The following is a 25,586-nucleotide window of genomic DNA, read 5'->3' as shown; positions in this document are numbered from 1 at the left end:
AAGAGCAAGGACGACAAGAGGCAGCCAGGTAAGGTCCAGAGCTGGTAACCTCTTAGTCCCATTTACGTCAACTCTAACTGCATATGCCTGACCATGTATTTAGCAGCTGGATTCATTTAACAAGACATTTGATATGGTCTAATGGTCAGTCATACATCTAGGCACATGGAATAACGTATGCAGAAGAGAGCACAGCATCAAGTCACAAACCTAGTTACAAAAATTGAATTTAGCATGGTAAAGTCATGGTAACCCAGGAGCAGACTGTCCCTAGAAACAGCCTATGGCAGCTACCTGGTGACATGAAAGGTCATTTTTGGTGCAACAGTGTACTTGCAAGACCAGGAAACAGGACATTTGGGTTGTAGAACCTTCACCTCCAAGGTTTTGCTCCATTGATCTCATTGTCCAAGAAGGTGCACTAAACTGCCAGCTTGAGATGGGTCATTCTGCAGCCTCCCTATATAATCGGGTTCACTGTGCATGCAGGAAGGATATGGCAATCACGAGGACTAACAAAGACTCATCATGGTGTAACCTCTGATGACTCCTGAGCTTGCTTATAGACACGGTGCACTGAGAGGAAGGAAACCTAGGTTTGGTCAATCCTTGGCACACCTTTTAGATTTTTTTTATCTAAAGATTATTTAATATCAAATTCATATACCTCCCTGAAAGAGGGTTTGAAGTGAGTGTCCTGTTCCCCAGGCTCAGCCCTAAATATAGAGGACACCATTCCAGCCGAAAGAGCTAAACAAAACCCCTGCTGGTTGGGAGACCCTTTCTGTAGGAAAGAATTTAACACTCTTTGGGAGACTTAAGAACTTAAGATTCCCACTTTATCAGCTAGTATGAAAGGTATCCTCTTCTGTTGGATACTGCTTGCACACATTTAGTATCAGAGAATCATAGAGGTAGAAGAAACCTGTTCAAAGCAGGGTCAGCTCTGTGGTCAGATCATGTTGGTCCATGCAGTTCGATTCTTGAAAATTGGCATGGTTGGAGCCTGCACAATGTCTCTGGGCAACCTGTTCCTCTGCTTGACTGTCCTCATGGTGAAAAAGGTTTTTGTAATACACAGATTAAACCTTTTGTTAACAACTTACACCCATTTTCTTGCTCCTCCCACCATATACCACTGTGAAAAGTCTGACTATCTTCCTGGTGACATCCTTGCAGGTACTGGAAGGCAGCTATTAAATCCTCTCTCGTCTCTTCTGCAAGTTGAACAAGTCCAGTTTCCTCAGCATCCCCCAGATCTCTCCTGTTAGTCCTCTGACCGTCTTAGCAGTCCCTCCACTGAACTCGCTCCAGTTTGTTAGTGTGTTTCCTGTATCTGGGGGGCCCAAACTGGATGCCGTGTTGCAGATGTAAGCTAACAAGCACTGAGGGCGATAATCACTTCCCTTCCCCGTGCTCTTGTTAATAAGCCCAGATGTTGTTGGCATTCTTTGCTGCCCAGGCACACTACTGGCTCATATTCCCTCTGAGGACCAAAAATCCACACGCACACTAAGCAAGCTGGTATACCCCAAATACTGTGATGGGAAAAATACCAAGATGAAGCTTGTAGGTACACAAGGGTGTAACTATAAGGACTGAAGCCTGATCTCAAAAGCAGGTTCCTGAACTGCTCAGGAGAGGAGTTACTGACAGTTTTGTTAGAAACATGCATAAAATCAACTTGAACACAGTGTGTCATATTCCTTAGATAGGACCTTAAAATACAAAATAAAATACTGTTTATTGACTAATGATGACTTTTAATAAAAAGCTTAAAAAAACAACTTTGTATTCCTCCCCATCAGCTACTGTAAAATTGATTTGGTCAGATAACTAGCAACTTGAAAATATTACGAAATGGGGAATTCAAAGTTGAAGGTGCCTCTCTGGAAGCTACATATCTTCAGTTACAAGTTACCAGTCTCAACAGGGAGGTCAGCGTGCACTATTCTACAGCCTGTGTTAAACTCTACTTCAGACAAGACCCACTGGTCTGGTCTGATACCTTAGAAGTCTATAAATTACAAAAAAAAAGCCACAGAATATACTTGCATATCCTACAACAAAGGAAATTCATGGAATCATAGAATAGTTTGGGTTGAAAGGGACCTTAAAGATCATCTAGTTCTCTGCCATGGCCAGGGACACCTTCCACTAGACCAGGTTGCTCGAAGTCCCATCCAACTTGGCCTTGAGCACCTCCAGGGATGGGGCATCCACAACTCCTCCAGGCAACCTGTTCCAGTGCCTGACCATCCTTCACAGTAAAGAATTTCTTCCTTATATCTAATCTAAATCTACTCTCTTTCAGTTTAAAAAGCTATTAACCCTTGTCCTATCACTACATGCCCTTGCAAAAAGTCCCTCCCCATCCTTCCTGTAGGCCCCCTTTAAGTACTGGAAGGCTGCTATAAGGTCTTCCCAGAGCTTTCTCTTCTCCAGGTTGAACAAGCCCAACTCTCTCTGCCTGTCTTCATAGGAGAGATGCTCCAGCTCCCTGATGATCTTCACGGCCCTTCCCTGGACTTGCTCCAACAGGTCCATGTCCTTCTTATGTTGGGGGCCACAGAGCTGAATGCAGCACACCAGGTGGGCCCTCACAAGAGCAGAGCAGAGGGGTAGCACCACCTCCCTTGACCTGCTAGTCACACTTCTTTTGATGCAGCCCAGGACACAGTTGGCTTTCTGGGCTGCAAATACATACTGTTGGGTCATGCTGAGCTTCTCTTCAATGAACACCCTCAAGTCCTTCTCTGTAGGGCTGCTCTAAATACATTCTCAGCCCAGCTGGGCTTGGGACTGCTCTGACCCATGTGCAAGACCTTGCACTTGACCTTGTTGAACTCCCAAGCCTGTCAGGGTCCCTCTGGATGGCATCCCTTCCTTCCACCACATAGCTTGGTGTCTCTGGCAAACTTGCTGAGGGTGCACTCAATCCCACTGTCCACGATGTCACAGAGATGTTAAAATGTATTGGTTCCCCTGAGGAACACCACTTGCCACTGGTTACCACCTGGACATTGAGCTGTTGACTGCAACTCTTTGAGTACAACAATCCATCCAGTTTCTTATCCACTGAGAGGTCCATCCATCAAATCCCTTTCTCTACAATTTAGAGACAAGGAGATCATGCGGGACAGTGTCAAACGCTTTACAGAAATCCAGGAGGTAACGTCAGTTGCTCTTCCCCTATCCAGCAGTGCTGTAATCCTGTTGTAGAAGGCAACCAAATTTGTCAGACACAATTTGTCATCAGTGAAGCCATGCTGGCTATTACAAATCACCTTCTAATTTTCCATGTGCCTTCGTGCAGTTTCTAGAAGGATCTGTTCCATGATCTTCCTGGGCACAGAGGTGAGATTGACTGGCCTCTAGTGCCTTTTTTCCCTTTTCAAAAACGGGGATTATGTTTTCCCTTTTCCAGTCACTGGAAACTTCACCGGACTGCCACAACTTCTTAAATACAATGGATAGTGGCTTAGCAACTTCATTCACCCATTCCCTCAGGATCCGCAGATGCATCTCATCAGGTCCCATAAACTTGTGCACCTTGAAGTTCCTTAGATGGACTCAAACCTGACCTTCTCGTACAGTGGGCAGTTCTTCATTCTCTCAGTCCATCCTTTGCCTGCTGTGACTTGGGCAGTGTGGCTGGAGAACTTGCCAGTGAAGACTGTGGCAAAAAAGTTGTTGAGCACCTCAGACTTCTCCATATCCCAGGCAATCAGGTTTCCCATTTCATTCCAGAGAGGGTCCATATTTCCCCTAGCTTTTCTTTTATCACCAACATACCTAGAGAAGCTCTTCTTGTTGCTTGTGATGTCCCTGGCCAGATTTAATTCTATCAGTGCTATGTCTTTCCTAATCTGATCCCTGGCTGCTCAGACAATTTCTCTGTATTCCTCCCAGGCTACCTGTCCTTGCTTCCACCCGCTGTAGTCTTCCTTTTTGTGTTCATTTGTCCAGAAGCATCTTGTTCATCCATGCAGGCCTCCTGGTGTTTTTGCCTGATTTCTTCTTTGTCGCGATGAATTGCTCCTGAGCTTGGAGGAGATGATTCTTGAATATTAATCAGCTTTCTTTGGCTCCTCTTCCCTCAGGTCTGTATGCCATGGTACTCTACGAAGCAGATTCCTGAAGAGGCCAAAGTTTGTTCTCTTGAAGTCCAGGGTAGTGACCTTGCTGTATGACCTCCTTGCTGCCCTAAGTATTTTGAACTCCCCCATTTCACTGCCACTGGAGCCAAGGCTGCCCTTGAGCTTCACATTCCCCACGAGCTTTTCCTTGTTAGTGAGAACAAAGTCCAGCGTAGCACCTCTGCTCATTGAGTTCAAGATCTTATCTAACACACACAAAATCACAGTCGGCTGCATCTTGAAAAATACTGTAATAGAGAATACTGAATTGACAGAAGGTAAAGAATCACAGTGCAAACCTGAATTATATTGCTTATGCTTCAAGAATATTAATATTTTACAGCTCCTGGTCACGTTAATACCATATATTAGATTTGAGCCCTGAAAGCGGCTCAAAGTAAAAAAGAAGTGAGATTCATGAAACTTTTTCAAGGTGATTTACATTAATGATCTCTGCTCACTTCTAGCACACTACTTAGTATTAAATGCTTCACAATGCAGCTTGTTGTTCCCACCCCTCCCTTAAAAGGTGGAATCCAGAAAAATATAAAAAAATTATTCTTTAAATATTCTTATCAGGCATACTTTAAAATGTTTATCTTAGACATTGTTAAAACATATGCACGGGTATCTCAAATTATATTACAGCCCAAAGTAAACTCTCAAAATCTAGACGGATAATAATGTTTTTGTTCTAATAGAGAAATTTTACCCTAAAGAGACAAATGCACAGCTCCTACTGATTTTAATGTACATTATATACATGTCGCTGAGGGCATAAGATAATTCCCTCCTACAGAACAAAGTATTTGATTTTTCACTTCAATTCATCACAAACCTGAGTGGAGGTCTTGGTGTGCATCAAATAATTTTTGAAATCTTTCCTCTGCTTTCAAAGCCCGAATAGTCCAAAGTCCCTGGAGGGATGATGACAAGTGGGAGAACACTGGACTCCGAGCTACAAAGGGAAATGATAGTAACTTAGCAATAGCTGAAGGACATTTAATTCGTTTCGTACTACACTAATCTTTAATCCTACTACCCTTTAACCATACAAGTTACTGCACTGCATCCTTTTAGAATAAATATTCTAAATATTCTTTAACCAAAGTCCTCTTGCTCAATTAGAATCAGACGGCCAGATCAATTTATATAAACACGTCTTAGACTTTTAACAATAGCTGTTACTTAAGAAATTCCTTGAGCTTTATTAATGACATTAGGTGCCCATATTTGTTATTCATAATGCTTAATATTTCATATCACAGTCAAGCTAAAGTCAGGCACAAGAGCCAGATTAGGTCAGAAACACCATTAGAATGTGCATGCAAGCTCCCAAAGACCAGCAACTTAGCACGTTCTTAATGAGCTTTACTAACAGATAGTTAAACTGACAGACCTAAGGTTTATCATTACGTAAACCAGGAGTTAAGCATGTAATTCACTAGCTGAGAACCAAGGCAATAAGGAAGTTATTTGCATAGCAAAAGAAAAAAAAATCTTTGATGGATTCTCTATAAAATACTAGCATTTCACATAATAACAAGCAAGGTTCAAAGTAAGATTAAGCCCCGCCGAACTACCTACTTGTGGATTCTAGGCGTTTAATATCTCTTGAAGTGTCTAAGAAGTATCGTCGAAGAAAAATAAAAAGAATAAACAGTGGAATTAACGGGATGAGTATCCAAGGAATCACTGCCACAGCCACAGCCACCACACCAAAAATCTGTAGAAGAGTCTGCAACACAATAGAAACAAAATAAAAACCTCTTTGCCAGAAGAATTTAATTTAGAACAAGTCTAAAACTATTTAACACTATTGAAACACTTAAATATTTAAACTACCAAATCTAAGAGTGGATGCATTGTATAACTTATGAGCAACATCTACTTTTAAACAACTTGGAAGAATTTGCACTAATACCTAATTTGACTAATTGTGCCGTCTATGGTTTTCTTCTACATTATTTGTTCTTTAAGAAATGTCTTTACAAAACTGGTTGACTGAATATTAGTGTCTTTGTAGACTATTCTGTGACTGCTGTAACAAAGTAACAGATGATTAATGAAACAGACAACCGATCTTTAAAGGACCTGAGCTATCTTCTGAATTAGGGCTATGTTTTTTCACTCCAGGTAGAAAGAAAAACTGTCACAAGACTGACTTTCGGTTGAAAGACTTGAGAGCTGGAAAAGCGGCTTTCAACACAGGCTTGTAACCTTTTTCTAGAAATAACTTTGTCCCATTTAGAAATAAAACCCAGCAGGAGAGAAAGTGAGCTTTCTCTTCACAAAGGATTGCACTGGGAAATGTTACAAATAAGAAGAAAACGTTCAACACTGCTAGAAGTGTCATAAGAGACTAGTTTTACCAGATTTACTTTAGACTACGAGATGAATGGCTGAGCTAAATCCAAATTTACTCTTAGAAAACTAGATATAATGTGGAATTTAGCTTTGTTGCTTAGGACAGTGGATCCTGGTCCAATTTTCTGAATTAAATCTCCTATTTCCTGCAGACCACTTCACATCCTTCACATCAAATTTCAGTTTGAATAAGCTAAGAAAAGCTTTATCTGCACACAAATTTCTTTCAGAACACCAGCTGCCTTATGTCTATGTATGGCAGGAGTCTTGGCACACTGAAATCAAGGTATGCCCATTTGCTCCTTAAAAACAGGGCAGAAAACCCCCAAACATACAAGAAGAAACCCACCCTGTACAAAACTCAGAGAAATTAAATTCTAGCTCATGCTGAATTACTGTTTTATTTTTATTAACAAATTCCTTTGAAATGGCAACATTTTCTAAAAAGTCTCCATTTTATGGACTGTAGAGGAGCAATGCTCATCATCACATACGACGCACGATTAGATTCCAACTCAATTTTGTGGCCGCCTGATTTTTCGATGCCAAAAATGTGTTAGCGACCACTAGGTCCTGAGAATGTGTGTCTTACAGCAAAAAGGCTTCCATTCCTTTACACGTGCACTGAGTTGGAAAAGTTAAGCAACATGTCAGCTAAGGTCAGATACCAGAGAGCCACCTAGATTTTCACACACTTTCAGTGAAGTGCATAGAAATACTGCCATTTCCTGTGGTGCTTCTGTTAGCACCACTCCTTACGCTCTAAAACTGAGCGCAGCCTTCTTCCCTACTGTTCTTCTCTGGAGGCTTCTCTGACTTTACCCCAATTTCACCTGACCAAACAGCAAACCCACACACCATACACGTTATGACTGTATGAGTCAGCACAATTTAGTCTTCGGCTGTAGGCAAGATCTTAGCTCATGATAGAAGATCTACCAGTTTAACAGCCTTGCATCTCATAGATCCTGAAGTATCTATAGGGTAGGTATGGGGTGGGAGCTCTGAAGGAAGTTGCATTACCACTACACTGCTCATCTGTGGGTTAAGGCGTTGATGGTGTCATGTTGTTTGACCTTCTAGAAACATGCAGTAGATGACAAACATTTTACCTAGATTTCATCACGAGGAGTTAAGGCGGCAGCAAGAGTGCACAGTATTTCACTTGGATCAGTTATGCACATGGTTACGTCAGCACAAAGCGAAAAACAAAGCACCCTGACTCCTCACCAGAGCTGCCATCAGCCCTTCTCTACCTTCTACTTCTCCAGCATTCTTTAAAAGCCTGTAACTGTATTATTTCGTTTTTATCATGGGATGTGGAGAAAGGAAATAAAGATTCCTGACCTCCTCCAAATTTTCTGCTGTCTAGATCACTATTTTCCCCAGTACTGCTTGTCATCTCTGCCAAGCCTGTTAGCCATCCACACGCTAGCTGATTTCCAAAGGCTCCCTCACCTCCGTTCTCACCAGCAAATGGAGATTGAAGTCCCTCCCTTCCTTCTGACAACTCATTCTCAAATCTGTTTCATAAGTCCACTGCCTTCCCCTTCTTCCTCCATCACCTAGACTAGACAGTCAGAAAAAAGCAGTTTCTGAAGTACTTCTGTCTCCTCGTACCATCAGCTACAAACCTGAAGTGTCAAGGAAAGCTGCTTCAAGGTAAAGGATTCAGAGGAAAAAAAAAATCCTTCTTAATAAAAAATTCGAAGTTTTAGTGATGATAATCTACAATATGTTGCAAAGTACTGGTAAGAGTAGAACTATTAGGATCCAGCTCAGGTAAACAAAGCCTTGCTACAGTGAAAATACAGGGAAGGAAAAGATGGTTAGGATGACTAAAGTAAAAATCTGACACCGCCTTTGGAAGGAATTTTAGATGAGCCTGCACCACCTTATCATTATATAAATTTATGATAGGGTGGATCAGTCATGTGTGTTGTTTTTTTGGAAAACCAAACTTGCATATAAATTAACTCTTAATGAAGTAGTCTGAAAGCCAGACACAACCATTTGCAGACTGTAATCATGCAGTTGCTGCGCAAGGTAAGGCAAAGATTCTAGCTCCTGAGTTTCCCAAGAGACAACTAAACTCTTCAGCTGGAGACTGCCCCAACTTATAGTAGATCCATGGTGTGCAGGTGGAGGACCCAAGATAATCAGCAGGCTGATGATAATGAGTAGTCTGACTGCTGTCCTCTCTGGAGACAAGCAGTGAGCTAGGTATTCAGTTTGCACAGCAAGAAACTCCCAGGACTGGGTATCTACACCTTGTCTAGCAGAACTGGCTTACAATTGAAAATTGCATCAAAAGGCTAAGCAGGCAAGATTTCTTACATGAAAGGAATATGGCCTATAAAACCAGCAACTTTTACTGTATATCTTAATTAAAGCATTTAGGAGTCTTCCATATGACTGTGCAGAAAACAATAGCCAAATTAAAAAAAAAATAGGATCTGATTAGTTACATTTTACAGCTATCTGCACAGTACTGGAAAACAAGGCCACCTTACACAAAACACAACAGGTGCACAGGCTACCAAGACTAAAAAGACCTAGATGGAGGACCTAGATTGCTTCCTAACTGAGCCATATTGTCCAGCGTCACTTTCAAATTTGCTTCAGTTTTACTGAAGAAGGAAGACTCCGCCACTCACAGACTGCACACACTCTATCCCTAGAGTACAGAAAAAGCACATGCTGCTTCTGCTGGAGCCATTGTTTCCGGCGAGGGTCAAGAGATTTCCCTCGTCCCTTGGTCAGTCACTCCATTCACTGTGGTTTATTTTCCCTGAAGAAACCTCCTGTCCTACTGGAGCAAACGAACCCTCCTATAATCCTCTGGGAAAGTGAATGCTCTTATCAGCACATTTACTTGTGAAACATGTGCTTTCTCTTCATCTTCTGATGACCTACATATTCATAATTCATATAGGTGCTGAGAGTGATATGCTGGAGTTTGTGTCTCAAACAAGTCTTGATCCAGGAAGAATAAAGTATTTCTGTACCACAACCGCACAATAGGAAAGCACTTAATGCAAGGTAAAGAAAGAGTAAGAAAAAAAACATAAAAAATCTGAAAAAGCATGGAAATCACAAGCTATAAGCCATACATATATCACAAGCTCGGCTGTAGCAGAAACTATACCATTTATATAATGCTAGAGATCTTACGACAAATTTTAAACCATCGGAAGTCATTTAATAAAGCTGACAGGACAAACATGCAAAAGTAAAACTTAAGAGTTCAAGGTCTCTCATTAAAGTCTAGCCTTCCATCCTATAGATCACTGCCCTTTCATATCAGTTATACCCTGAGCTCAGTACTTCATGTTTGTCTTACATATGTCTTTGAAAATGCCTTCATGTAGAACCCCATTTTGAATCCCCAGGTCTGCTTGCACTTTGGTCCAGTGGGTACTTAAGAGTCCTTTATCTCCTTGTGAAAGTACCTATAAAACACCACTGTCTTCTCCCTAACAAGCTCAACAGAGTCAGATCTTTGAGGTCTTCAATTGTCTTCCACAATTCAAAACTGTCTTGTGCTTTTTTTTTTTTTAAATGGACCTTACAAAGTATTTCAGCATCCCTTATGAAATATATGCAAAAAGGGTACCATGCAGCTGTGTGTCCGTGTAAGTTCCTAGTGTGATTTGTGATGCCATGTGATCCACATGAGTTTGACAGCGGTGGTAGTAAGACCTACCACCACAGGAACTGCACCATTCTGGACTTGCAACTGGTGGCCTGGTAGGATCTCTCATGAACCAGTGGAGCTCAAGGGATGAGATTTTGAGACTCAGAAACCTGAATGTGTGAGTCTACACGTGATCTGCATAGGAAAATTCCTGTCCTAGTTTAGTTTAGGAAGCGACTAATCTAAGTGGATACCTAGTGACCCTATGGTTGAATATTTCTCTGGAGTCTGCTAACTGTATTGACTAGATGCCCTCAACAAACAGTCATCAAGATCTAGGTATCTGCATCTGCAGTCAAATCCCACCGAAGAACTGCAGTGTTCCAGGACCAATTTTACCAATATTTTAAGCACAAATCCAACACATCTACCCTTCCCCTACCCCCAATTCCTATTCCCTAGACCCTAATACGCTCTCCCAACGATCACATTAGCCCATGGACACTGCCATGAAGCCATACTAATTTAACAATAGCAATGGCAGATATCCTGCATAACCTGGATTTCAAGTTCACAACCTTAACTGCATTAACTTAGGGCACTCTTCAGTCGGGCTATGCTGTCTGAGGTAAAGTCAGGTCAGGAAACTACAAAACCCTACTCTGTTCGTACTTGCTTGGCATCACCTTTCCTCTCCTCCTCCCCTCCCCATGACTGAAATTATTTCCTTGTTGGTTCTGCCAAATAACTGCATGCACAATCAATCCCTAATGCAGTTCTGACATTTTCTTTTTCCTTTTTTTTTTTTTAATAATACATTTTTTTCAAACCAGCCTGTTTGGACTGACTGTCCTGCAGCTCTGTTAAAGCACAACTGCACAGGCAGCTGGTTACACTAGCACACCAGATGACAAGCTTCCCTCGGGAGCAGACACTGCAGCGAGCAGATCAGAGCGATAAACGCTTCACTCGGGCCAGCTGCATCCAGAGCAGCATATTGAACCACGTAATTTTTTTTTTTTTTTGCATTTTTCCTCCTTTATTACGAAATACCTCCAGGAAACATCTGGGTAGAAACCTTTTATCCATAATCCTAGTACACATACAGTCCTACTTCATTTTACTCAATGAAAGTGGCCAAGTTGAGGCATGTAGTCTTGTCTTTAAACCACCTTCTTAATAAAATTTATGTTTTTTCTTTCAGAACTGGTTAAAAAAAGTACATACAGCTGTTTATACTATTGTTTGCATGAAACTGTGAGGAACAGATCTTAAGAGAAAAAGCAATGAGGACTTATGAGTACAGATGAAAATGTATTGCACATAACTCCAATATTTAAAAGACATCTCAGATGTCCTTTTTTGAAGCAACCAGTGACAGCTATCTTTGACAGGAATGACAGCTCTCAGACAGTGTTAATTCAGCTTTAGGAAAAAGTGCATCCACACGAAAATTTGGAATATGAAAAAAAGACAATCAATGCATTGAAGGAGGACAAAAGACACAGCTGGGGGAGAAATGAAAATTGTAATTTCAGATAAACTGAGTGAAAAAGTAAGAACTAAATACCGTGAGGTCTAAAAGGTTCAAGCTCACCTTACCTGCGAGACACCCCCTCCTCTGAATCCTGCTATCTGCAATTAGTCAACAAGAGGTTACTGAACTAAATCCTTATGACACTGCAAACTGCCTGAATACACCTCTCATATATACCATAGAAATGTGTTCAAAATTCCCAGTCACATCCTTAATGCTAGTGCCTTCTATTTGTTTTTGTCTCTATAGAATAGCCTTTCTAGATCATTCTTCTTCCAAATAAGCAAGCATATAGACTTAGCTCCTCAGGTCAAATGTTTTCTGTGCCACCAACGTGCTCATTCATTTGACTTGGCATGCGTTTTGCCATTAAGCGAGAAGCCTTAATATTCGTCTGAGATCATGGCGAACTGTGTCCAATTGTTCTTTAACTAATGACCTTGTAATAAAAAGAGCGTTTTCTTTAGTACATTGGCACTACCACCATTCTGTTGTATTTAAACAGCATCCCATCATCAATAATGTCTTAGCCTATTTCTAACCCTTGTAGGATTTCTGGGCACCTTGGGCTTAGAGGTTTAGCTCCCTTATGCAAGTCTCAATCCCAAGAGCAGTTCTCAAAAATCACAGTCCATATGTTGTCTGAGACTTCTAGACGTTAATACTTTAGAGACAGATATCATAATGAAGCTCTGGCCTTCGTGATTCTGCCAGACACTCAAAGTACTCGTCCTTTAAAACTCTGCATTATATTTCTACATCATATACAGGTTATTTTCTATTCTATAATAAATTAACTTAACTTGTATAAGAAGTTAGTTGCCAGGGCCTACAGCTATGGCCTCTACTTAGGCATCTCTAACTTGCAGCTTCTGTTCACACTCACTGCAGACGGAAACCAATACTGCCGCACAAAAAAGGGCAATGCCAACACCCATTCTTGTAAACGTCTGTGGAAAATATATTTATTTATAAGCAGTAACAACTTGAGGAGGTCAATCTTATTTTCTCAAATGCTTTTCTTCTATTGCATCTTTTGCACAGTAGGCACTTCTGCACAAAAGTCTTCTCTGTGATTTGGGCAGCAAGGCACAACTTTGCAATGAGGATATATAAAAAAGCGAGAGGTCCTCTTCTTGAAATTACAGGGAGTTACCTAAAACTTTATTCTCATCTCTCTGTAAAATTTATATAAGCAGTTAGTATGTTTGGTTGTTCAGCAGTGCTAAGTTTGTTGTCTTCTCCTGTAAACGCCCAGAATCACTGGCTAAATTTTTACATTGTTCTTTTCCCAAGGAAAAAAAAGCACATACATGCAAAAACTATTCACATGAACTATAGTGCTCTTTGTACTGTGACAAATAATGTTACATCTTCCTGTGGAACGCCCCAGATGCCATGGACGATTTTACATGGTAGACTGAGGAAACAGCATTAATCAGAGAGTGCAGAATATGTGTACACACATGCTTTGTCTCCTCAACAGCTCTTGCCAGAACCTGCCTGAAACAATACAGAAAAATGTCTGGCACTACCCAATCCTCACAGAGTTTTCAAATAGTGAAAAGCATCCCTTTCCAGGATATTAATTTAGGGGTTTTGTCACTCCAATACCCCCTACCATCACCAAATGTGTTCCCTTTGTTTGCTGTTCCACTTGCTTCAGGATTCCCAGAGCAATACATTTTTATACCTCCTCTATCAGTTCCTGCTGCCAAATAACCAGTATTTCTAAAGGAAAATAAAGAATGGTTTGACAATTTCTGCTCCCCTGCTACCTCTTACAAGCCATTTCCAAGACTCTTCCCCAGCTATATAAGCCCAAGACAAGCCCCACTGAGCACAAACCCTGATGAAATCAAAACATGTGACTGAACAATGGCTACATTTCTCTTTAGTAATACTACAAATGGTGTATTTCCTACTTTGTTTTGTGCTCCTGTATTTAGCACTTTATCAACAGAGGTTGATCACTAGTATTTGTCCTCAGTCTTACTCCACTTAAAACCCTTCTGAAAGCAGTATTTTCTTTCAGTGATAATACTGCTTTCTTTCCATAGAAAGGGGTACATATACATAGGACAAATTGAAAAAATCATCAAATATCTCACTGCTTTCAGGCTATTAGACTGCATGAGACAGACTTTACAAGCTGATACAAAAATTGGATAGCAAAAGGACTGGGGAGGGATAGGCCTTTCGACACACCCAGTACAAAACCATGAATGCTGGGGTACTAAACAGGGAACTGAGCACAGATAGCAGTGAGGTTCTCATGCTCTCCCCAAATAGCATCTCCTGTTGTTACTGCTAAAGAAAGACCCCTGGCCGAGATGGACCACTGCTGTGACACTGCATGGCATTATTTAGTGTTCTTTCAGTCTAGTCCATTAACTTATTTTCTAAAATACTGTCCTCTGTTCCTGTAAGGAATTCTTCTGAGCTGCTGCTGATGTTATCATGACATTTTCATTCATTCTGTGCACACTTTTCCCAGGGCTTCCAGATGTCTGGCAAAATTTTGCTTACCACAGACGCTGCTGCCCCGTATGCTGCATTTTTCAAACTCTGTCTTTGAGCTATATGGACTTGCCTACCTCAGGCCGCTTGTGCCTCATGGCCATAATGCCGGAGCAGCCCCACACCCTCCCCAAGAATACCTCATTTTCAACTGCACGACCTTTTCTGCTCAGCCAAGTCTAACTGTTTTGCCAGAAGTCAATTCTGCGTCTTTCAGCAACTTTGAAAGCTTTGTGTTACACTTGAACTGTGGGCTCTTCTGTTCAGAAGAATATCAGTTCTTTAGTAACACAGCTCTACAGCCTTACAGCAATTACAAGCTATTAGGCATTTTACTGTTTGTCTACTGTTTGTCCTTGCTATTTAAAATACTCTATTCATAGATCTATTTTTAGATGGAATGAAGTACTACTCATATTTCTGTAAGTTTCACAGTGGCTCCTCTGCCCCAGTTAAATGAAAATTATGGAAAACATTGAGGACTACAGCATCAGCCATCCTAAGAAATAAAACTACTTTCTGTTCTTTTCTGGTCGCACTCTTTCATTGCAGATATGCAAAAAATGCTTTTTAACCTGTCTCTGGCTTTTTTCCTAACTTCCCCAGAGCTTTGCCTCTCTGATAGGGCTATAAAATACTACTTTCCTATTCAAAATAAACTGTTGACTCACATTTCTTCAGCACTACATTCTGTTCAGTGATCATGCAAGCTCCAGGAAGCTTAACAGTGACCTGACGCTTTCAGCAACCATATTTTAAATCATCAGCACCAGCCTCTCACCACCACCACCAGGTTTCACACAGTTCAGCCATTCTCTGCAGGTACAGAACCCAGAGGCAACTGCAGTAGTAAAAATAAACTTCCTTGGGAGAGAACAAACATTATTTACTGCAGTAAGTGCATGCTCATTCATATTTGTTACAAATATGCTCCAAGAACATGAGGAAGACTTTTCAGAAGTTTATCACAAACCACCAATGAAGACACACTTACAAGTTAAGTACTGATACCAGGTTTGACTGCAAAATTCAGACTTTCTATCCATGAAAAAAATGAAAAATTATTTTTCTCAGTATTATGTTATGCCTGACTGAAGGATGGACAACTGAACTGGTTACTAAAGACAGAACATTTTTAGTCTTAGAAGATCTAAAACCATTATTTTAGCATACAAGTGATTTTCATAGTAAGAGAGCTCTGCTTACTTAAATATTAGACTGATTTCAAAACCCAAAAAGAAAAATAGAAAGAAAAAAGGTCTAAGCATGTGATTGTGGAAGAAAAGGCAATCACTCAGCATCCTCTTGTTCCAGTCTTCTAGCGAAAGACTAGCTATTATCGAGCCCTTGGGAGGGCCCTTCTTAACACACAGAGTTTCACTATTTCAAGAGTAAAATCCAAATGAATCAACTTTTTAAAAAATATTATACAAAATCATCCTGTACCATAGATGTGACATGTGACATTCAGTTCCCAGCTGAACCTTCATCTTTTGCTGTATAGAACTGCCCACACTGCAGCCTCTACCTCTTCAAGGACAAATTCATCTGGAGTTTTCAAATCAGCTTCAGAGTTCACCAGGCAGTCATGGTACCAGCTTCAGCAATAAAAAAGTTCTTGTGTTCGGCATGAGATGCACACATAACCCTGGCAGCATGTTTCTATGAGATGCAGTCATTTCTTTGCTAAAGATAATCCCTTGTTCCACATGTTCGTTTTGGGCATAAATACACATAATTATTTAACACACACATACACACACTCCAGCTACATGGCTTAGTAATTCAAACTACCTCAGTTTCTCCTTCCCTCTTGAATCTCCAGTCCTTTTGCTGAAAACAGTGAAATCCCAATTTGTTTGTAAGCACATTGTCTTATCTACAGTATATCAGTAGTCTAAGGCAATCTAGAAGATTTGTACTTATCACTGCTTGCAACAGGATTGTTACACTCTATGACTGACAGCAGAATTAAAAGATTTTTCTAGCCACTGTGAAGTGTTAGAAATGTTAATGATCTTCAGAAGTCTTAAAAATAATCATCAGCTTGAGCTACAGATGTGAAAGGTTGCAATAATGCTTAAAAATCAGGTAAATACCTATAAACAATAATAATAACAACAGTAACAATAACAAAAATTTCCAGTTTGGCACCAAAAGCAGAAAAAACAATGGACCAAAAAGAAAAACAGAAAATTGCAGAACATAAGTTCACTTACACTTACCTCCTCTTTCACAGTAAGAAAGGCAAACAAGAAGTTGCCCTCCAACAGACATAAAGAGCCCCAGATGAATGAAATCTCTCTCTCAAACTATTACAAATTTCACCTTAACCAAACTGCACATCACTGAACTTCCATACAACTATTTTACCTTCTAGTAGCTGAAACTGAATTGAGACTATATCTGGTAAGAGAAACAGAAAAGCAATTTGGAGAAAAGTCAATCTAAACCTGATTTAAATTTTGTATTTCTAGGTTTCAGTTCAACGTACCAATATATTGCAAGAGCAACTACATTTTTATCCTCCTACCACTAAGTCACGATCAGCTTAAAATGTTAGAGAAACAAAGAGGAAGACTGCATCCCACAATGCTCATATGCTCTAGAAAAAGACAAAGAGAAGATGGAATTCCACTAAGTGAATGCTACCTTTATTTTTCTGAGTACTATATTCAAAACACCAGTATTCCACATTTCATTGAGAAAATGGAAAGAATAGCCCAGTAACAAAAGTATTATCTTTATTTACCACATAAATGAAGGAAAAGAGTTCAGAAAAACAAGAAAAGCAGGAAAGTGGAAAGGAAACACAAGAAAGCGGAAAGGAAACACAAGAAAGCAAATGAAAAAAAGGTAAGGAAATCATGTTGTTCAGTATTATTTTATCTTCTTTCTCATGCTAGATAAGGTGTTACATGTTCAAATCTTACTAATACTAAGTAAATACAAACCCTAAAATATTTTTTTAAATTACATTATGTTCCCACGCAAATTTGTTTTGTTTCTGCAAGTATCTTTGCCTTGACACTAACAGGTGGAGAACAACATGGATACCTATTTTTATAAAAATTCTACACACTAATATAAATAGGGTAAAAAAAATGGGGTGAGGGAAAGAATTGGGCTGGATTAAGTATGACCGCTACAGTGAGAACAAACCTTTAGCCTTCCCCAGAAAACCAAGGTCTGTGTATAAACAGGATCTACGTAACAGCAGTGACTCCAGACTTTACACGTTTTATCCTACACACATACCGTCAATCTGAGCAAACAGGCAGACCGTATGATGCAAGATACTCATCCTTACATTCAAAGGAATGTGATGACTGGTACAGAGTAAAGGCCAGCAATAGCTTTTGCACAGATAATCTCCAGTGCTGGCCACCACCACCAAGACTAATTGGCTACTGAGATTTAACAAGCAAGGCATTCAAGGACAGAGGAATGAAAGGTCAATAAAGAACTATTTTATTTAGACAAGTTTCTGTGCTAAAGTCATAGCTCCTGCACATTGGTCTTGGAGACACAAGCGCAACCCAAGCCTCCTCTTCCTCCACTACCTCCCACTCTTTTTTTTTTTTTCTTCTGTGTGTGTGGTGGTGGCGGAGGCCGGTGGGGTAGTGGGGGTGGGATGACGATGACCAGGCAGGCAGGCTGGACAGTTTTTCATTTGTTTGTTTTAACAATACATCAGAACTGAAAGCACATATGAATATCAAATAACTATAGCAAAATTTAGGATTTTATCATAATGATCACTTCAACCTTTTCAGAAATCAGAGCTTGAAAGTAACCAATGAAAAAACACATAGCCTTCTTATTTTTCTTTAACTGGCCTTTCATTATGCACTAGCAAGATGAACTGTAGTATGCATCTTGAAAACATAAAGTTAGAACTTCAGTTCCACAGAGAAAAAGTTCTGTGAAATTCCAATGGTCAAGTGCCACCAGGCAACTGGTCTTTTAAATTTATTTATTCTTCACTGAAACCTCAGCTCAACTGCAGGATCTTGTGATCTGACCAACAAGCACAATCCTGGTAGTCCAGGTTTCATCAGAAGCAAAAACAAAAGGCCTCTCTGAGATACAGGTCTGCTCTATGTACCAGGCTAAAGAGAATATGCCAACATTTACCACCGATTGCACCACTGGCTATTTTCTCACAACATAGGTATAAGCATATTTTAAATGCATACATGCAAACACACAGAAAGAACTATTCTTTAACGAATAAAAATATCTCTTAATTATTCACATGTGCACACACACAAAACCTGACTAAAATGGAAAAAAACCCACAATAACCCCACCCCTCCAGAACCCCACCTCTCACAGAAATCACAAATTAACAACATCATTGTTAAATTAGAGGATCCTGGAATTCCATCTACACACTTTCCCTGACATCTTCACACACTAAAATGCAGGGGTCAGTGGTACTGAAACAAGAAACGGCAGTTCCACTCTTGTGCACATACGAAAGCAAGTGACCCAAGCTATTATTCCAGTCTGAGGCACTTTTTGTTCCTACCATCCAGATGCAGCAGCTTTTTTCTTTTTTTTTTTTTCCCTTTTTTTTTTTTTTTTTTAAAGAAATGACTGTGGACACCTCCTTCACATTTTCCTTTTCTTCAGCATTTTCACTTCATAAAGCTGCAGTCAATGTGTTTTGTGTGTGGTGAGAAGGGAATGGCACATTCAGTGGTGGTCTCAGTCACAGCCTACATTGGTGGCTCAAGTAGTCTCAGGATTAGGTCTTTGTGTGTGATGAAAGGATATGAAAAGTCAGTTATTTAAACCCAGTCAAGCTGTTGATTTTGGGGAGGAAAAAGGTTTTGCAATTCAGTTTTCCTCAATAAATCACTGCCCTTTCCAAGGGCAGCTGCAGATAGTTCACATGTTCACAGTGTTCTCCAGAAACAAAACAGACCATGATTTCTTTTTTCCCCCTCAGTCCAACATAGGGTAAGAAATCAAAATGAAGGGGCCGTCACATTAAGTCACTCAAGTTCACTAGAAACTAGAGCAGAAAATCAACTCCATTAACAGGTAATATGACTGAAGAATTAAAAGGGCAAGAAACTACAGAGAAAACCATCCCTTTAAAATTTATCATAATTAACAGAACCAGAAGAAAGTTTGAAATATATTCTACCATCCTATGTATTCAATCAGTTTATAATTTTCAACCAGCAGTTTATCACTTTAAGTACTCATCCTGCATCATCCAAGACCACAGTTCAAAGATGTTAAGTCTCTGCTGATCTATCTCAAGTTAAAGTGAGATTCAGGTACTAAAACCAAGCCTTTGATAAGCTCGCAAAAATATAGAATCCAAAATACTGGCCACTTTGGAACATATGGACTAATGTGCGTAAAATGCTATTAAATATATTGGATTCTTAATTCCCAATACCTCCTCATTACATTCATTTATTCTATTCCTTGGCTGACCTTTTCCCAAATTAGTATAGTGTGTTTAATCAGTGCTGCACTGAGCTAGATATTGCTATGCATTTTAACCACAACATTTTATGCTACAAGCCCCACATCTACCTGTGAAGTCCACACCAACAGAATGCTGCACTTCCACAGAGCTTAAGGCAGAAGGAGGAACAACAGTTGATTATAACACAGAGGAAATCAGCTCATATTTTCCAAGGAGCGTAAGAAAATTAAGTACCAAAATCCCAGTCATTTTAAATGGCACCTGCCTTCCTTAAGTCCCTTCGGACTTACACCAACTAAAGAAAGCATTTCTGCAATTATTTGTGTTTGGTAAGCTCCTTGAGGCTGCTGTCAGGCCTGCCCTCTGATTAAACTACAAATACATAAATACAGGATATATAACTGAATGAAGTAGATGTTTAAATCCTCTTAGGAAGTTTTAAAGCACTGTAACAGCCTTCATACAATTAGTCCTTTACCTGAGGAAATTGCAACTTATTGGAAAACACCTGCCAAAAACACATAACTTGGGACAAAAAAAGAATGAGACGCAGAACTGAGGCTAAGAAAGCTGACAGTACCAAATAATTAAAAATATGCAAGCTCACCAAAAAGAAAAAATCTTCACCAAACAAGTTCGTTCAGCTTTTTCACTATCTGAATCCACCTACAAACATTAATTACTACCTGATTTTACAAACATATTTAGTGCTGCATTTACTAGAAGGAACAAGCGTCATACTGAACACAGCATTACCTTTTGTTTTATTTTTTAAGAAAGCTGGTATGGAAGCTTATGGACAGTCAGAATCCATTACAGAAGATCAGGCCCAGGCTTAAACTGTGCACTTTAGTGCATTTCACTTTAGTGAGCTTTAAATTGGACTGTAAATGTACAATTAAAGGTATCTCAGTCAAAGTGCCTAACTTAACCTTTGGTTTCATTTCAGTTTCTATACTTCACATCTACCCACAGAGTTCTGTTCAACAGCCATGCAGTCAAACAGTCATACATGTGTTCTCATAAAAGAGATTTTTTTTATAAACCTTGTGGATACAGCAGTAATTTCTATAGAAAGATAGTCACTGCACTAATATAACATGTCTCATATGCTGTAAAAATTCATAAGTTAAGAAGAAAAAAATTACTCCCTCCTCCTAGTGAGGACTGCCCCTCCTGTATTCAATCTCTCCCAAACCAGGTTCGCTGTATTTTGCGGCACTTCAAAGAAAGGATGGCAGGAAACTTTAAATGCAGTGAGGGTTGCTACTTTGGAAGCTATTGCAAGGTGGCAGGTTTGCAAAATCTAGCCAGGTTAAGAAGAATGCACTGGGTCTATGAGACATTTTTGTGCCTGCCACATACCTTTTATCTTTGCTTTAATGAGTAAGTGTATAGTAACTATCCACCGTCCTGAGAAGAACTGACTGTTTCTTCTTCGCTGACTCAATGAAAGATGTAAAAAATTCATCTCTTAGTTCAGGGAATTAATTTTCATCCAGTATGCTGTCTAGACTAATCATGCTCATTATGGCTGTAGCGCAGTGTATAAATCTTATTAGGCACTCTAAATAGAACATTATCAATTTTTAGCATTGCCTTAGAATCTGCACTCAGTGTAATTACGAAATTCTTAAAACTAGTAGAGATTATTTATTTATTTATAGGTATTTAAATGGGCTCCTATTGTCATTTTTGGGTGCCCAAACCCATTGCACTTATTTGTGCAGAAATCATACACTCACTTGCCAATATAGTAAAAGGGTGGAATGTCTCACAGTGATCCTAGCAATAACTCAGAAGAAAGACCACTTATTCAATGCAAATCCGCTCAAGGAAAGCTTCTACACACAAAGTAAGATGAACCAGTTACTGCATTGTTTATGAAGTTTCACTTGATTCCTCCTGACAACCATTTAAACAATGAATGTTGGGAGATGTCTCTCAAAGAATCACCAACAATGGCTGGGATCAGAGCTTTTATATTTAGCTAATACTGTTTTTAGAAAGGAGAAAATATTTCTTCCTGAAGGGATTATGGGAAGTCTTATAAAAGACACCTGCAAACAAAACAAGTGACAAAAGATCTCTATCATAATTGATAATAGTTATCCTTTGTAAAAGTTTGTGCGTCTTCAGAAATAAGTGTCATATCTTTGCTATTGAATTTCAAAAGGCATCCACTAACCAAGAAGCTTGCTGATCAAGAACAGTAAGTTTTAGAAAACCTGCCAAGAAGGAAGTACTTTTGTCTTATGGATATCAGCACGTTATTAATTAACAGTAAGTTCCTAAACTTTCTTTTCTGATGCCAAAAAGAACAGGCAAGCTTTGAAAAATAGTGTCTTTTTAATAGCATACTGGACATGTAATACCTACTTTAATTTTTTGAAAAGGAAAACTTTTCACTTAAAATACAAACTTCAAAATTTGCTGAATTATTCAAGAGCCAATTCAAAAGAAATGCACAAAGGAATCAACACGAGAGAAAATGTTTACAAAATGCAGTAGCTTGAAAGAAGAAAAAAAAAAAACAACACACATCTAGAGCAACGGCCTTCATTTTTTCATCCCAGATCAGTTAAGTTTTGGTAAGCACATACTGCCTAAAATACCAGTACACTGGTGAAATAACTAGTATGCTGTCTAGACTAATCATACTCATTATGACTGTAGTGCGGTATATAAATTTTTTTTGTTTTCCAATTTGCTAGTAGATGATTCAGTCTTCTGTATGTGCTGTGCACACAGGTTAGCTCCTTCCTTCTTTTGGAGAAAATGAGTTGGTTCCCTCAAAAGAAAAAAAAACCCAAAACAACAAAGTGTAATTCTCAAGACTTCAGAGTATAATTCTCATTGACCTTCAGTGCTACAGGGCCTGCTCCCAAAAGGAAGTATGGACAAGACCACACCAATTTTGGCTCTCTCTGCTTATGCAGACTTCTCTAACATTTCCCCAGCAAATTATATACATCCTCAGACAACCCCACATGCCTTTAAACCACATGCCAGGGCATGCAAAACACCCACTCAGCTTCTTGCTATAAAAACACCGTGCAAATGGACTGCGATGCAACTCACATCATTGTAAATGCACAGAATTAAGAAAAAGGGTTAATAATTTTATTTCAAGACCACAGGACAGAGAGGGTGCTCTGGCCACGAGTAGTATGTAGTATGAACATACACAGTCTGCTGTAAAGGGAACCTACCCATGCAAATACAAACGCCTCTGCATTGCTTGGTCTAATGGCCAAGGAGCACTGTGTAAAAGAGATAGGTTTGACTTTGTCTGTGTAAATCCTATGCTAAGAGAAGAAGATAAGGATTGGAGGACAGCCTGAGCTTCCAGCCAAGAAGAAAGGCATACATGTATCATCCCAAGAGAGCTGAAATAAAGTAAGATATTCTGCCTAATAAGACAATTAATGAGACTGGAAAAAATCTGGAATCTGCATAAGCAGTAGAAAACGAAAGATGTTTAAATTGCACTTTCAGGAAAGAATTTGTCAGGGTCTTAAAAGCCCATGAATTCAAAAATCTTAATATTCACTATAAGCAACTCCTTAACTCACCAAAACTGCTACAACTGATAGGTAAAACACATCACCTGCCTTTCTTCCCCAAAATGACATGTGGCACTGTAATGTTTTGAAAAACAAACACGCACCTCAATAACTACACTAAACTAGGAAAAAAACTTTAAGAAATCTTTTACTAACTTCTTGGAATAATTTCCCCCCCTATTTTCAAGAGTTCAGCATTAACAACATGATTAGATTGCTCAACCTGAAATGTCTTTGGTTTATTTTTCAAGAAGCCAAAACAAGGTTCAGATCCTGAATAAGCTATCTCTAAGAGATGAATCAAAGTTAGCAACAGCACCTTAAGAAACATTTCTGACTTCCGCATGGCAAGTCTGATCCACTAAGCGGATCCAGATGATCCATTAAGCAATTTCTTTCTTCAACCTCCACAATTCTGTGTATCCTGTGATTCACGTTATCTTCATACAGTACAATCAAGTTTTTGCAGCTTTATTATTCTGCAGTTTTTTACAAGGACGATTAATAGCAACTGCTACAGAAAAATTACCTTGATGTCATATATAATCCTTTATCCTATCATCATCATGAAAATCTCAGTGCTTTGTCCACCTTTCTTGTCTGCAGCAACTTATTTCACTTGTTCCTATTAAGGCTATTATATTCACCCTATTACTACTAATCTTTTCTTTGTAAATAGCCCCACCTATTTTAATCCAAAATGGTGTGGTAAGCATTTGATTCTTTGTGGAAGTAGACACCTAATTAGGTTAATCTGAGCTATCTTTGCATGTGAGTTGATTGTTTCTTTACTATGGACATATTTCTTATAACAGCAATAAGCTTGCCAGATTGCTTGGAGGCAAATCGGGAGCAATTTACCAAGCATGTAGCTACTATGAACTGAAATCTTGACATAATAGCAAGCTGTGTACAGCCACTCCTACCTGCCAGTTATTACTCATGTTAGCTTTTTACTGACACATTATATTTTAACCGCACCTTTCTTTCACAAACAAGTACTTTCATTCAACTCAGCCACATCTGTGACAAATAGCTGATCTGCACCAAAGCGTACAGGAATCTAAATTCAGAATGCAGTGCAGAAGGCTTTGATAGTGCCAACTGAATTACCTGCACGAAGTCCAAAAATGTCAGTGGAAGCAAGTCATCCAAGTGGCCAATATCTTTGGAGAAACGATTTAAGATTCTTCCTACAGAAACAGGGTTGGAGAAGAAAAAGAAAAATAAAGTATATATCATTCCTGAAAAGATCATAATATCTAAATTCACACCATATTTTACAGTGTTGCTAACAGTTAAAAGGAAACAGTTGGAATCTAAAGATAAAAGGACACTTTTTGGAAACACTATGAAGGGAATCTTTTACTGCAATATATTTTGAAGAGAAGTACTTTTTTTACAAATGCCTTTCACTTGAATATAAAACGTTTACTTAAACTGCTAGGAAAAAAATTTAAATGGTGTTTGAAGGTAACAGTTCAGTAGAATTTAATAGGCGAGACACACATGGTTTATATGCTCAGTGTATTCAGGTAAAGGTTCACAGATCAGACAACGCGCTTCATCAAGTAACATCATCTATAGAATCTGTTCCTATCCCTGACTGAAACTCACTAGTGTATGCATGTCGCAGATAGATCATGGGTGATCTAACTGATCCTTTTTAGTATTTGTTCCCACTCCTCCTCCAGCATTCTATGCTGATTCAGTTACCAGTGTTTCTGAAATAAAATTTGAGACAGATCTGCATTCATGCAGCCTTACATTTGTACTTATTCAAAACCTTGACAATACTGATCTTTATTAAAGCTAATAAAACGATTTTCAATCTGCTGTCAGGGAAGCATTTACGCTTCTCTATTTTCCCAAGTTCTACTTGAGTGAAAAGATCAGTTATAGCAAGAGTTCTTTAATAATTAAAATCACAACACTGCCACCCATAAATGGATTGGTATCTTTATTAATCGATATCTCTGCTCACCAGGAAAGAAACTACACTAAGGATGGGAATCTGGCCTTTTCTAAAGTGTGTAATGCCCATACATGCATTCACATTGCTTTTTTATCTACATGTATCTTGATTCAATTACTACTTCTAACTGGTACAAACACATTCACTGCACTGGCAACAAAAGACTTTTTTTTTTCTTTTCAAAGGAGCTCATTAAACTGAAAGTAGTTAAGTTTAAAGTTTCGATGGGGTGTGTTGAAGACGTAATTCAGAGATAAGAGATACTGAAGTAATTTCTGTAGCAACCAGCGTTTTAGTTTTCTGTTTGGGTTTTTTTTTCATGGCTGTCTCCGAATTACGAATTTTGTTTCATAACATCCATTTCTTTTTTTAAGGGAGTTTCTGTTCCACACC

At 39.2% G+C, this 25,586-nt stretch overlaps 1 protein-coding gene across 1 annotated transcript in view; it reads right to left on the bottom strand.

Moving 5' to 3' along the window:
• Positions 1-14,304, bottom strand: part of LOC104497645 (multidrug resistance-associated protein 4-like) — a gene marked incomplete at its 3' end in the record, with an annotated part of 23,451 nt that extends 9,147 nt beyond the window's left edge. Inside the window, exons 1-4 of the mRNA XM_010140921.1 lie at positions 14,278-14,304; positions 11,746-11,778; positions 5,727-5,877; positions 4,978-5,097 (exon numbers count right to left, since the gene is read on the bottom strand). Of these exons, the coding sequence (XP_010139223.1) occupies positions 4,978-5,097; positions 5,727-5,877; positions 11,746-11,778; positions 14,278-14,304 (331 nt within the window). The remainder of the gene's footprint in view (positions 1-4,977; positions 5,098-5,726; positions 5,878-11,745; positions 11,779-14,277) is intronic.
• Positions 14,305-25,586: the final 11,282 nt, after the last annotated feature.

This window comes from Buceros rhinoceros, unplaced genomic scaffold, assembly GCF_000710305.1.
Source record: "Buceros rhinoceros silvestris isolate BGI_N320 unplaced genomic scaffold, ASM71030v1 scaffold1418, whole genome shotgun sequence".
NCBI lineage: Eukaryota > Metazoa > Chordata > Aves > Bucerotiformes > Bucerotidae > Buceros > Buceros rhinoceros.
The sequence above is the reverse complement of the archived record's forward strand: the minus strand, read 5'-3'. Positions and strand labels throughout refer to the sequence as shown.